The sequence below is a fragment of the Sarcophilus harrisii genome, chromosome 2 (assembly GCF_902635505.1).
Source record: "Sarcophilus harrisii chromosome 2, mSarHar1.11, whole genome shotgun sequence".
NCBI lineage: Eukaryota > Metazoa > Chordata > Mammalia > Dasyuromorphia > Dasyuridae > Sarcophilus > Sarcophilus harrisii.
The window spans coordinates 157,630,360-157,645,619 of NC_045427.1; the positions used below are offsets into that span (position 1 = coordinate 157,630,360).

A 15,260-nucleotide genomic window follows, 5' to 3' on the forward strand; every position below is an offset into this window, starting at 1 on the left:
TAAAGGCAGTCCTTTGGTCTCATGATATTCATGGGCTAATGGAGAAGATAGCATAATAATGATGTTGGAAGGGAGGGTACGATAAGAGGTGGTAAGAAATGGCAGGTGAAAGTTAGTGACATACTAGGGATCATACAGCTGTCAATTACTGAATGACAATCAAGTCATCCTTTCTCCAAGCCTAGCACATAATTCAGTCACTGCCAGTCTTTGTTAACTATGCCACTTAATAGTCCTCCACTCTTATTTTTTATTGAAATACATGTTTTAGTTACTTGAAATAGACAGAGGAACGTACAGATAAATTATTTTGGAGGGCAACATAAAGCATACTCTGCTTTTTACCATACCTGAGCTATCATTTCCAGGAATAATGAATTTGAGCTTTATCCTCTGATTTTAGAAAATCAAATTTGCATTATAGATATATATATAAAAGATTATAGTTTCCTTGTTCTGTTCCAAAGGTTTTCATTGGTATAGTTAAGTTGTAAAGCTTAGGATAAAGTTAGTAAGATAAATTCAGTAGGTTTGTACCTTTATATATATATCAGGATTCTTAGAATCAGTATCTTCATATTTTGAACATTTTTATAAAGAATTAGCAAAACTGTCCTGGCAAGATGAATATAAAATACTTCATGAAAATAGGTCTTTATATCTGGGCTTATTTTTTTTCCCCTAAGAGGGAATTTCCTTGAGAAAAATGAGCAGAGACTCTTTTCTACCTTGTTGAGGTCTGCCTTGTGCCAAATTTAAATATCTTTCTATAAAACAGTATTAAATCCTTGTCTCTCAAATATTATTCTCAAAGCTCAAGAGTTCCAAAATTAGAATTAGTCCCCTCTACCTCTTTGTACTTATCCCCCAATTTGTCTTCTCATAATTCAATTCAAAGAGATAGCAAATAAATGTATGTCTTCCTTTATACTGAATACTGAATGACTATCTGAAAATTATGCAGCATGGACCATAATGAAGATTTACTGTAGTCATGTGGATTTGGCTAAAGATAGACTTTAATAAAATAACTTTGTCATTGCTAGGAAACCCAAGAAAATTTTTAAATTTGCAGTATCTATAATCAATAAAGAAGAATAAATGGAGAATAATAGAAGCAGTGTTTTGGTTTCTTGAACTAGGATAATGATGCTTACAGAGGAACTTAATCAAGACAACAAAATTTGTTGTAGACCTACTATGTTTAGGATACCATAATAGACAGTGTTATGAAGAGAGTTGGAATTGGATCTGTTTCACCATTTTGTAGTACAGATTTCTTTTTATGATGTTAAAATAAAATAATCCAGGTGGGCTACACTGGTACATTAATTTTTAGTGCTTGTTGTCAATTTTTTATTGCAAGGACACATTTTGCTTTTAAATAAATGATGTTGACTCGATTCTCATTTACTAAAATCAGTAATACAGTTTGTGGATTATTTTGGCCTTTATCTTTTACTCTTCTTTCTCCCTTTTGTGGTTTTCCCTTTGGGTGGCTTCATTGCTTAAAAGTTTCCACTGGTGAGAAGATGAAGAAAGTCAACTCATGTAGGGCAGTAATTGATAACAGTTCTCTTGAAAATATTGAAAAAGTAGGTGAAATTACTACAGCAAATTATGGGGATTATCTGTTTATATAGTCCCTTAATTATCATAACTAATTACATGCAAGTCACATGTATACAAGTACAATTAGAAAATGAATGTGCTTGATATAAAGCTAAACATTTTATTTTTAAAATACTTTAACATGTTGAGCTTAATTATAACTTCAGTGTTTAAATGGATATCTCTTTTAAATCCATCGATTAAGTGGGACAAAGATATCATAAACCATTTGGATTTACTGTACCTTTTCCCAGAGCTACTTTAAAGCCATATAGGTAGGTGTAACCTTTAAAAGATAGGAAAATTAAATTCATTAATATCAGATTTGATGTGTGACCCTCATTAAGCTATAATTTAATACTAATGCTTTAGTTTTTTTTTTTAATTTTCCAGTGGTGAGCTTTGTGATTTCCCCCCCCCCCTAAATTTCTTATAAAATGCATGCAAATAGAATTTTCAGAAACATACTTATTCTGATTTCAGAAACACTAATGACTGGTATTTGTTATATTTTTTCACAATTTCTTGACAATTTTTCTTATTGCCATGTGATGAGCAAAAATTCTATTTTGATTTTTATTAAATTTTGCTTTTTTAACAAAGTAAAACTAAATTTCTAACTACATTTTATTGTTCTTTGTTTTGTCCTAACCATTTTATGTATTTAATAAAGCATTAATTAGGTAAGAAATGAATGGATTTTCCATGTCAAGTAGCTTAGAATAAACTATGTCAATGCATTAGTTGTAATTCAATATGAATTTGTGAGGCAGCTGCTTTGTGGTAAGCACCAGGGAAACAAAACAAGATAAAACAAAGAGCTCAGGGAATTTCCATCTCCATGGGGGAAATAGCATGTACATAGGTAAATACAAAGTCATTTCCAGTGGGAAAATACACAGGTCTAATGGAAAAGCAATTTAACAATAAAATGTGTTCCAGAATATACAGTGGAAGGGTTAAGATAAGGTAAGATTGGGATATTGAAAAGGTTAAAAACTGACACAGACCAGTTTGTTTGTTCTACAAACTAAATCACCCGAATTCCAAGTGAATTTGTAAGGGAGGTGTGTGTGTGTGTGTGTGTGTGTGTGTGTGTGTGTGTGTGTGTGTGTGTGTAAATAAGTCATTCATGCAGTTTATTCAGAGTAAAAGACAAGGAAAGGAAATTCTGAGAGTTTAAAGTGAGAGATAATAGAATATTCAGATATTCAGTAAGGATAGTTTTCCTTTTTTGAAATAATTCAGAGAAAACCTGGAGACTAGAACCTTGGAGTAGAAAAAATGAATTACTGAATTTCTGAATAAGAGCTACAATTGCCAACTGGACAAGAATTCTTAACGTTGGTATAAAGTGGTTTGCAAACTTTAAAACTTATATAAAAGTTAGGGCAGCTAGATGGTAGTACAGTGGATTAAGCACCAACCCTGAGAGCAGGAGGATGTGAGCTCAAATTTGGCCTCAGACTCTTGAAAAATACTAGCTGTGTGGCACAGGGCAAGTCACTTAACTCTGATTCATGGCCTTCCACCAAAAAAAAAAAATATATATATATATATATATATATATATATATATATATATATAACACTTGTATATAAATTACTTATTATGATTAATATTATTAGTTGCAAAAAAAAAGTTTTCCTCCTTTAAAAAAAAACTTTTTTAACATTTAAGTTTCCAATTTAGCTAATCTTTTTCCTATAAGAAAAATTCTGTGATTTTTTTTTTTTTTTTTAATGAAAGTCGGGAACAGAGTTATTACTATTTCATTTACAAAAATCGCCCACAAGATTCCTAAAGGAAATCTACTCAATAAGGAAGAGAGACTAATGAATCTATATCTCTTTTATTGTTTCTCATTTTTTCCAAAAGAGTAGTGGTAGGTATTTTAGCAAACATTATTCAGTTTACTGAACTTATTTTAATTTCATGCTTTCGAATTCATAAAATTTTTTACTATGAAAATTAGTATAATCAGTTCAGATATGCTACTTTTCTGTGGTCCTATTAGATGTATTTCATTACATGCCACTGTAATCATTAAGAAAGACAGAGTTTAAAACAGGCTATTTTAATTTTCCTTATACTTCTGCATTCAACCTAAGTCTCAGTACTTTCCAAAAGAGAGAAAAGGCTGCTTGGTTTTTATAAATTGAGATCTGTTAATAAGATCTTGTTAAAAATCTAGAACAGAAAACGTTGTTTTCTGATAAAATTGCCCATTGTAGCATCTTGTAGGAAGTTCTTTATTTAGCCACCCTCTCTAGCCAGTTCAAAACTGATCATGGTGGAATTGAATGTAATCATTAGCCCTGGTAGTCTTTGAGATCTCTTTTCCCCTTGCCCCATTCTATAATCTTTCAAGTTTATTTTTATGACTTTTCACCAGGTTGTTATAAAACCTGGAACAGCTCATTATGGGCTCTTTGAAATTATTTCCCACAGCTGTATATGAAGATCTTTATCTCTCTCTCTCTTTTTTGGTATTAATCACATACAGCCTGATTTTCTTCCCTGCACAGAACTGTCTCTGCACATGTAGCGTTTACTGACTTCAAAAGAAACTATTGCCTTGAAAAAAATAGGCGACTGTGTTAAGAGGTTGAAAATCAGATTTTGATAAAATGAAATTTCAACTATAGATACTTATAAGGAGGGTAATCATTCAACAAGCATTTATTAAGTTCCTCCTGTGTACCAAGAACTGTATTTATAAAGATATAAAGAGAAAAGTAAGATAGATAAAAGAAAAAAGGTTTTTTAATATAGATATATTATTTTGTATGTTGAGCCTGAGAACTATTTGCCAAAGATTTCATTATTATTATTATTAAGCTGTAGATTTATAATTCTTTTAATGATAAGTACTACAGAAATACATGAACTTTTTACACATACACGAGCTCAAATCCTACCTTCTATTAGAAATCTTACTGGATCCCCATTAATGGTAGTATCATCCCTCTGAGATTATCTTCAGTTTATCTTATTTATATATTGTTAGTATGTAGTTTACATTGTTGTCTCCCCTCATTAGATTGTGAGCTCATTGAGGACAAGGACTGTTGTTGCTTTTCTTTGTATACCCAGCTATTAACTTGGTATAACACATGCCATAGCAGATAGAACTGCCTTTGACAAAAAAAATGTTTGACCACTTAATCTGTCAAAACTCCAGATAGCTCTGTAAAGGTATGGACCCCAGGAAAGTTGCAGGGTTGCAGAACAGAGCTGAAGAGTGTTACAGGAGAGAATACTCATGGAGGGCATTGGCAACAGTGCTCTGCAACCCGCCCATCTGACTGCGGCTTCTCAGTCTCCTTTTGCTGAGTCATTATCTTACTCCTACTTTTAAAATATCAGCTCTAGAACCTTTCCTCTATATGCTTTCTCCTAGTGATATTAGCTCCTGTAGATTCAGTTATCTCTATGTAGATGGCTCCCTAATATAAATCCAAAATAGAATTCTTATTTCTCCCCAAACCTCCTTCAGACTACTGATAAAAACCACCTTTCTTTCCATTTAAACTAAATTTGAAACCTCTTCCATCTAATTAATTAACATGTCTATTCAGTCGCCAAATCTACCTTTTTGACATCTATTAAATCAGCCCCCTTTTTCTCCATGCACACAACTTCTATTTTTTTTGCAAGCTTTTATCACCTTTCACATAGACTTTTGATTAGAGGCGTTTCCAGCTGGCTTGCCTGCAATCTCTTCTCTGTATTATCTTTTCAAAACTACTAATTTGATATTACTAAAACACAGATCTAAACGTTTCATGTCACCTCCTTTCTCATCTTCCCCTTCAAAAATTTTCAGTAGTCTTCTATTTTCCCTAGGACCAAATATAAAATCTTCAGCCTAACAATTTATCCTGCCTCATTCCGCCTCTGCCTATCCTGTTAGCCTCAGTTTCTTCCTTCTAAAAGAGCTAGAGAAGGAAATGGCATAGCACTCAAGTATCTTTGCCAAGAATACTGCAAAATGAAGTCACAAAGAATGAGACATTGACTGCAGTGACAACAATGGCGAAATCCTTTCCTCAAATTTGCCATTATTCCCCTTCACACGCTTCTTTTTCCAGGCTCATTTGCTTGCCAGCTGTTATTGTGTCCCAACATTTGATATTCTGCCACAGTTATCTACCATATCGTAAATTTATTTCCTCTTCACTTCAGCCTTAAAACATAGCTCAGGTGTCATTTATTCAAAAAGGTCTTATCTAATTCCCCTAATTATTAGTCCTATGCTTTGAAGGTTTTTATCTTTGTGAATTTGAATGAACATCAACATCATCACTTTCCTCAAGCAGTACCGTTTATTGCATGCTCTTTTTACTTAGGCACTGAGAGGTTTAAAGACTTAGCTGCTGTCTCACAGTCAAGACTTTGATATTTGGTCTTAAGACCCTGAGGCTAATTCTCTACTACACCACCACACCTCATTTTGTTAATATTTTGTATTAACTCAAGCATATCTTGTAATCCTAGTAGAATGGAAGCTCTTTTGGAAGCAGGGGCTGTTTTCATTTTTATCTTTGCACCCCTAGCACAGTGACTTCCAAATGCTTATTGGATTTTTGTGTCATAGAGATAAACATTTCATCTCATGTAGCATAAACTAAAAAATCCTAGAATTTTTTTTAGTCAAATATAATTAATAGTGGTTATCATTATGAAAATGCTTATTTACTTTAAAATATCATCAGTATCTTATTTGAACAAAATGTGATTTTTTTTCTAGTAATTTGATTTAAGTCAATATTTAAGTGACAATACTAGCTTCAAAAGACTATGGGGCAAAAAGTAGAAAGAGAAGACTTTGGGGAAAGTGGGTAAAATGCTAGTGAAATTCTCTTTTTTCCTGGCAACAAAGCTTTGGTATTCTTAACCTTAAATTCTTTAAATTTCATATATGTCTTTTTCTTGTTTCAGGTACAAAGAAAAAATCCAAAAAAGTCTCCAAGGACGAAAAGTCTCCAGAAGAAGAAGCTGAGGTTGAAAGACAAAATGTAAGAATTTGGAGATATGCCCAATGGGCAAGCAACACATGTTTCAATAAAATATTTACTGTGTATACATATCTCAGCACTGTATCTCTATGTAAAAATGTTAACTTTTATGTAAAAGAAAGGTCTGATGCTTAGTTATATTTTACAGTATGTCCTTAGATAGTATATAATTGAATAAGTTACGAGCCACCTTACTGTTTCTTGCACACATTACTTAGTTTCCCAGGGTATCCACAGTGTTATAGGAAAATTAGTACCTCCAGTGTGAGAGCTTTTCCACTTTTGGTACCTACCTACCATCTAATTTCCACATGTGGCTCCAAAAACTCCAACATAGTAATACCATTTTGGTAAAAAAGGACAATTCATTATCCAAATTTCATGCCTTCACAACTTGTCTCACATGCCTTAGATACTTTCCTAACTCAACTCTTCTTCCTTATTTTTTTTAAGACTCAGCTCAGATTCCACCTTCTACAAAAGGTCATTCCTCCATTATCATTTGTTATCATACAGACTAGTGAATCAGCACACATTTTTATGACCAGTAAGATCAAGTCAAAGGCTTCTAATTTTTCTAATTCATAATGTACTTTTAATTTTTTAGAAAATTTTATTGGCATCTTTTGTTTTTATCCCATTTTCATTTCTTGATATATCCATCATTGCTTGTTTACCCAGTAAACTATACCTTGTGATAAATAATTTTTTAAAAAGCCAATCAGCAAAAACTAATCAGCACATCAACCAACTACATATGATGAATAGTATTCTATACTTATAATCTCCCAAATCTACAAAAAAGGAAAGAGAAAGGTGTACATTCTTATATCTCTTCTTTAGAATCAAGCTTATTAGCCCTTAGGGTTTTGAAGCATTCGGTTTTGATTCTTTGTTCTTTCCATTTAATATCATGGTATGTGATGCTTTCCTGCTTCTGCTTTTTTCACTTTGCATCAATTCATGGTACTCTAATCATGTTTCTCTGTATTCTTTATATTTATTCTTTCTTGTAGCACAAGAACATTTCATATACCCTAATGTGTTTTTTCCATGCATCTGTTTTATTTACAATATTTTGATGCTACAAAAAGTGCTGCTTATAAATATTTTAGTATATGGTAACTTTTTCTTATCATTGAATTCCCTAATTTCTGGAATTTCTGGGTCAGAAAATATAGAAATTTGAGTCACTTCCTTAGTTTAATTTCTAATTGTTTTCCAGACTGTTTGTACCAGTTCACAGCTTTATCAGCAGTGTATTTTATATTTTAATAATGTAATTTTGCTTAATAAGAAAGTATCTTTTAGCTTTATTCACTATATACCAGAACTTAAAATACACATATATGGTACAGTTCATTAATTTGTCTACTTAAACTTGAAACTTGGCTGTATAAATAGTACTGAATTTGCAGTCATTTCCTATTCAGATTCTGCTGTCTTTCAAGAAAGTTGACTAATAATAAGAAAATATTGCCGGGTACTCAATTAAAAAGATGAAGTACACATTCAGGCAATGTATATTAGCCTAAAAGAGAGAAGACTAAATAAAAGAAATTCTTTTATTTCTTTAATCTTGGGTTTGCCACCTAATTATGTAACCTTAGGCAAATCACAAACTCTTAGTGCTCCGTTTTCCTCATTTGCAAATAATGATGTTGGAATATAAAATCTCTAAAATACCTTTCATATTTAAGATCCAAGAGTCTACATATAACTTAGGTACTATTATTGCCAAAATTCTGTACATCAGGAAATAAATGTTAATATCAAATTGTAAGTCATATAAAATTAGTTAAAATAATATAATAATTGCCAAAGACAAACTGACAAATATTTCTAGGAAAAAGTGTTTTTAAAATATCATATGTTTGTCATAGCATTTAAATAAGTTCTTCATTTCTCTACAAACTGAGGAAGTCATTTTATGAGAGAAGAGAGATACAGACAAAAAAATTATTCTATAAATTTAATTGATATAAAAATATATTAAGCTATTATATAAATTGCTAACAATTCTAAAACTTTCTTTTTAAAACAGGTCTCTTAATGCTTTAAGTAAAATAAGTAAGGGTAAATGAAGATTTAAAGATCACTTTATACTTAATTTTTTTCCATTGTGTGTTCCAAATGTTGTAATGGTATTTTAACATATTCTTCTATTTACACCCCACATTAAATACACAGAAAGAATAAAGTCATTTTTCTTCAAAGACATTTTCCAACTCTCTAATGTAAATTCGGAGATCACACATGGTTTGTTTAATTAGTAAAGATGAAATGTTTAATCATTTAGTCCCTGGTATATAACATTTACTTAGTAAAAAAAAAAAAATAGAATAGAAGTTAGGGGGTAAACAGATACTGCATTAGAGAAACATTTTAAAATTCCTGTTATTCAGAAAATCTGGGAGTAAGGGAGAAATTAATAGCAACAATAAAATGCCTTGTGGCATCAAATCATATTTCCTCATTCACAGCAGAAAGTTCTACCTACAACAAATTTGCCAGACTAATCCTTTGTTTTAAAAGACATGAGTGTGTTTGGTGAAATGTTCTTTTGTTTTAAAATACAAAGTTCCCCCCCCCCCCCCAACCTGTTCTCAATGCTATAGTAGCTTCAAAAGACTTTTTGCATTGTTGCAGTTTGAAGACTTCTGGTTTTCTTTATAATAGTCTGTAATCAGTTTACAAATGACAAATGTTACCCTGGAGCTTTAATGATCGAGTTCTCTGGTTAGAGAGGGGACATCTGTATCCCATACTCCACTGGAAAGAAATGTTGTCTATGTGAACTGTTTCTTCTTGCAACAGGCTGAAATGGCTTTGCTTATGATGGATGATGAAGAGGATGGCAGGAAACACTTCAATTACAACAAGATTGTAGAACAGCAGAACCTAAGCAAGAAGAAGAAAAAGAAACTCATGAAAAAGAAAGAACTATTGGAGGATGACTTTGAGGTAACCTAAAGAGCATACAGATTAAATCATTCTTCCATAGGACAGCACTATTTATGGTTTCTAAGAAAAATTTAAAACAAGGATAGGCTTGTTGTCAAAATATGCAGTAATAGAGACCCCTTGATAGATTTATAATAATGTCTAAAACATCTCATCAAATTCAATTATCTATAATATGTGATGTTACTTTTATTGCCTTCTAATTTTTTTTTAAAGGCAGTGCCACTGGTCCACAATTAAGATGGATACTTTGATTTATTTTTCTATTAGTATTGATGTTGCTGAAAACTATCCAACCTTCTATGTGCATGTGTGTGTGTATGTGTATACAGGCATAGCTTACAGCATATAGTTTCAAAGTGATTTGCTGTAGTTAGTTAAGAGGGCAATCTGTGGGTGTGGTAGAAGAGTAAGTTTCTCTTATTAAGATCAATGACCCATTTGGGGAATTTACCAATTTATTACCTTGACCTCAATAATATATATTAACTTGGGATGCTTACCTTTCTAATCCTTCACTCCTTTTTACTGACCCCAAGTTTAATCAGACAAAACAAATTAGATTTATTGTACTTAGTTTCACTCGAATCAAACTCCAATTGAAGACATTTTTTAAAAAATATTACATGATAAAAAAAATATATATATATATTACATGCTAGGAAAAATGAAGACAACTTATTTTAATAACTTCTCTTTATCCCTGACACATTTTTAGGAAATGTAGGAGAGAAGAATGATTAATTAAGAACAATTTTGCAGTTCCTACTCTCAGAAGGCTTCCAATCTATTAGAATTTGACTGTTGATATTTGTTATTGCTGGATCATTTGGACTGATTTTATTCTTTTTGTTTGAATTTGCAGGTGGACGTTTCAGATACTCGGTTCCAAGCAATGTACACTTCCCACTTATTCAATTTGGATCCTTCTGATCCTAATTTCAAGAAAACAAAAGCTGTAGAAAAAATCTTAGAGGAGAAAGCTCGACAGAGAGAACAAAAACAAGAAGAACTTACAAAGGCAATAAAGAGAAAAGAGAATGATCTGCAAAAGGAAACAGCAAAGAAACCCATAGATCCTGCTTTGTCAATGCTGATTAAATCTGTCAAAAACAAAACACAGGAGTTTCAAGCAAGGAAAAAACAGAAAATCAAATAACTTTTTTACTTTGGTGCATCCTAAATACATTTTCTAAATTGAAAAATGAGTTATCCTTAATGACTGAAGCTCTTTCTGGAATAAGAATTAAACTTTGATCCTGCTGAATGTTTGATATTTTTCTCAATGAATAGTTACAGGAAAATAGATGTAGCACTAGAATGGGTCTTACAATCCAACTTCTTCCTTTTTCAGATGAGAAAAGTGAGAGGTTGTGTCTTATCTAGTAAGGGGAAGAGCCAAAAGTTGAACCCCCTCTCTCCAAATCCAGCACACTTTCCAGCGTACCATTTGCCAAAGATTTTGTGTCTTTATACACAAAAATTTCTTATTAAAGTATATATGAACCTCAAGCTTTACAATTTTTTCATAAAATCAAGTCAGATACTAAGTGAAAATCTGTAAAATAGATTTTAATATATATTTAGAAGTTTAATTTGTGAAGAATTGGAATTCTGTAGGATCTTACATATATTTGCTTGATTGAACTAATTTGATATTATATTTACTATGGCAGATCATCAACAGATCAGGTTGGTCACAGTAATCTGGAAGTCATTTAAGTTAACTTCTTTATCTTTTCTTAAAGGATAGTCAAGAAGGCATTGTGTCTTAGTGGACAGAATACTAACCTTCCAGACAGGGAGACTTGGATGCAAATTCTGCATCTGAAATTTAATATCTGTGTGATCTACAATTAAGTCTGAGCATCAGTTAACACATCCAGTACATGTTACACTGGTTATGATCTGTAATGGTAAAGTAAGTTCTCACTGTTAATTAAAATAGGCTGATAATTTGGCCTAGTAAATCTTTTAGGGGAATGAACTAAGACCTTTCTTTGAAATCTATATATGGTTCTCATATTTTTTTATGAATTGAAATTTTTCTATTAATATTTGAAGTCTTCTACTTTGAGGAAGCAAGTCAGATAGTAAAGAAATGGATTATAGATGACTTTGAAAAAGCTTGGCAGAAAAGGGAAGGAATCACATGAGAAAGGACTGTCTGTTATCTTTTCTCATCTGTCTGTTTAAAAAAAAACACAAGCTCATACCCTAGGGAAAAAAATCTGGAAAACAAATTCAATCAAGAAAATAGATGATGAAGCTGAAAACCATGTTTATATTTCTAATAACCATATTTGAAATGTAAGTGAAGTCTTCAATGATTCCTCTTTGTGCAGTAAAGAAGAATTCTTTTGTCTGACCTTCAGCTCAATAATATTTTTAAATAGATGAATATGCTGCTACAAAGCTTAAGAAAAGTCTTCAGTTTTTAGTATTCAAAACCTTTGGTTTCATGTTTTAGTTTTTATCAACTACTAACTGACCACTTGTTAGGAATCAATATTGCAGTTCAATAGTATATACACAAAATTGGAAAGGTCAGTAAATAAGAGCAAATACTAATATGATAGTTTCTAAAATGCAAAAGGAGTTGGCTGGGTTTGTGGGTTAATGGTAAATGTGGCATATTTAGTATTAAACTTCAGGCTTGCAGATGTAGCATGATTTTGCACTGTATGGGGATGTAAAACTCATTAGTGTGGTATCAGAGAAAAAAAAGGAATTCAAAAAGCCTGTGAGCAGGAAAAAAAAAGATGGAACATTTGAATTGTTTAGAGCTAGCTGCCAGAACTTTGGAATGCCTGAAAAGGAAATTGTTTTTATTATAAAGCAGTGACTCTATTAAATTACCCAACTGTATTTACCAGTTGGCTTTACCCATTTTGGCTTTACCTTTCCATCTGTCTATAACAAATCCTAACACTTGCTTAAATGCTCATTAGTGACTTTAATACATTTAAAATTAATTTATATAAACAGTTTACAATAATTTGTCCAATGCATGTATATTTGTATGTTGCCTAATTTTAGCTAGGCTCTATCAACTGTTGTAGTTTTCTCAACTGCATATTTCTTTACATTACTATTCTAAATCTTTTCTTCTGCTTCAAGTATCAACCACATATCCATACCCAAAATATGTGGCAGATATATGTTCCCCTCCACTCCCAATTCCCTAGACCTGGTCAATGATGAATAAGGTTCTCTTGAACTTTCTCATAAGTAATTTCAACCTTTAAGCCACAGCAAGAATGATTCCTTTTGAATGTAATCTGGTCTTGTTCTTGCCATCCCAATCCTCTTCCCACTTTCCTGGATTTTAATGATGATCTCTACTGCATCTAAGGATGTATGGCCAACTTGGGCATCTTGTCTTTGTTGCCAGTACCTAGCATTGTGTGTGCCTTGCACAAAATAAGCACCTAAGTATTTAGTGATTGCAATTAGAGCAAGTAATATCACCTCTATTTTACAAATGGGAATACATAACTTTAATTTTAAGACAAATGAATTAGTAACAGAACTCAAATTAGGCCTGACATTTCTTGATTTCCAGCTTATAACTTGTTTCTCTTAGATCACTGATATATATAACTCTTGAATGCATAATCTGAAACTATTCTGATAATTAAGATTTCTATATTAGATTAATAATGGTAACATTTATATTATACTGTTGTTTCCAAAAACAATTTACAAAAATTTCATCATCTCACAGTAGCCCCGGTAGGTGGTGCTATTATTATTCCTGTTGAGGAAATGTAAGAGGTTAAGTGATTGGCCAATCAGTAAATTTCTTGAGGCAGGGTTTGAACTTGGGGCTACCTGAGTTTAAGACTAGTAATCACACTGGGATCTTAATAATTAGAATATCCTACACTGATTTCTATAAGGTTTACTTACTGAATGGCATTTGCCATTACTGAATGGTATTTTCAGTAAATGGTAATTTAAAATGTGACTCCAGAATCACTTAACTATGGGTACCATTACATTAGACTGCGTCTCCCTATCCAGACTAGAGAGCTCCCGCTCTTGCTAATGTCATGAGTATGAGAAGGAGATGGATGTTTCATCATTACTCCTGGTTGGTGACCACTGTAATTTTGTGGTCTGGAAAAAAAGCCTATCTGATAGTTATCATACTTGATAAGTGATCATTTCAGTAACTTAAAGTTAGATAGATAAATAATTCCATCAAAGATCTTTACTATATACCTAGGACAATAATTACGGGCTTTTCCATTTGGCAGTCAAGTTAAATCAGATCTTTGTTTCGTTTTTAATCTCTGATCATTAATATTTTTTTTCTTTTTCTATATTTTTTCTATTCCTAAACTACTTAAGTCCTTTTCAGTCATGTCCAACTCTTCACATCCCCTTTTTGGGCAAAGATATTTAGTGTGGTATACCATTTCCTTTTACAACTCATTTTATAGAAACTGAGGCAAACAAAATTAAATGACTTGCCCAGGGTCTAAGTGTCTTGAGATCAGATAGGAACTCAGGGAGAGTAGTCTCAACTTCAGGCTCTGCCTTTGATCCACTGTGTCATAGCTGCCTCAATGCCCCCTCAAAAATCAAAGCCCAACCCATTGATCTTATAATATTTCAGTTGATCTAAGTAGTTCTTTAATTTGATACCTTTATCTTTTTGAGATAACTTAAGGTTGTACTTTTTATTAAGTGTCTGTGGTAGATATGATCTTCCTCCAACAGTGCCCAGTAGTTCATAAAGGGACTGCCAGTATCCTAACAAAAAAGAGGTCCCTGTGTGTAAGAAGTGCCCAGTCCCAAGTGTGTGTTTGACATTGTCCAAATTCTGCCGCAGCATGGAAATGGAAAACTCGTGACGCTGTACCAAAATAAATAGAAGTTATTTACATTGTGTTTTATGGTATGTTATGAGAAATGCCATAACTTTTAAATTGTTAGTTAATTGGGGCACTTTTTTAAAAAATTAAGATTAAAATTGAGTCATTTTCCCACATCGACAAGCAAGTTTTATACTGACAACCTCAACTTGAGTTGTTTGAACTTCTCAATGAGTTCTGAATTTAATTAGCAGTGTCTTGCTGAGGCCAAGTGATCTGTCCTCTTGTTTCAGAAAGTTCAACTTAATGTGAACAGGAAGTAGTAACTAAGCTCATTTACAATTTTTTATTTTGTTTTAGACAAAATTCTTGAACATAAACTGAATTATCTAGAACCTTTCTTCCAAGGTTGAGTGAGGCAATTCCATTTTGCCTAAAATATGGCTGAAAGATTAAACTCTTTATTTTACCAGCAAGAGAATTTCAAAGCAGTTCTTGATCCAAATATGTTTTGTTTTGTTTTGTTTTTTTCATTTGGATTTCTTATCCAGAGTAGCTACCTACACTGGTCCAATTTCAAGGTTTCCTCTGGAGAAAATTTCAGAAGTTTACCATCTGAACTCCTTAAAAAATTTTCTGAGTTGAGGGAATTCCAGCTTCCTAACCTAAATCTACAGAGTTTGTTTATTTTATGTATTTTCAGTGGCATAGATAATAATGATATCAACACTAAGTTGATTAAAATATTTGTCATATAAAAAGGAATTTCAAACTCAAATCCCCCTATATAAAGTAACATCAATAAATCTCTTCTAGTAGGTTAGACTGTAGTTTGACCCAT

At 32.2% G+C, this 15,260-nt stretch overlaps 1 protein-coding gene across 1 annotated transcript in view; it reads left to right on the forward strand.

Moving 5' to 3' along the window:
* The window catches only part of ESF1 (ESF1 nucleolar pre-rRNA processing protein homolog), an 83,737-nt gene extending 71,252 nt beyond the window's left edge, over positions 1 to 12,485 (forward strand). Inside the window, exons 12-14 of the mRNA XM_031951081.1 lie at positions 6,556 to 6,632; positions 9,450 to 9,596; positions 10,462 to 12,485. Coding sequence (XP_031806941.1) covers positions 6,556 to 6,632; positions 9,450 to 9,596; positions 10,462 to 10,755 — 518 coding nt within the window. The 3' untranslated portion in view covers positions 10,756 to 12,485. The remainder of the gene's footprint in view (positions 1 to 6,555; positions 6,633 to 9,449; positions 9,597 to 10,461) is intronic.
* The last annotated feature ends 2,775 nt before the right edge of the window (positions 12,486 to 15,260 follow it).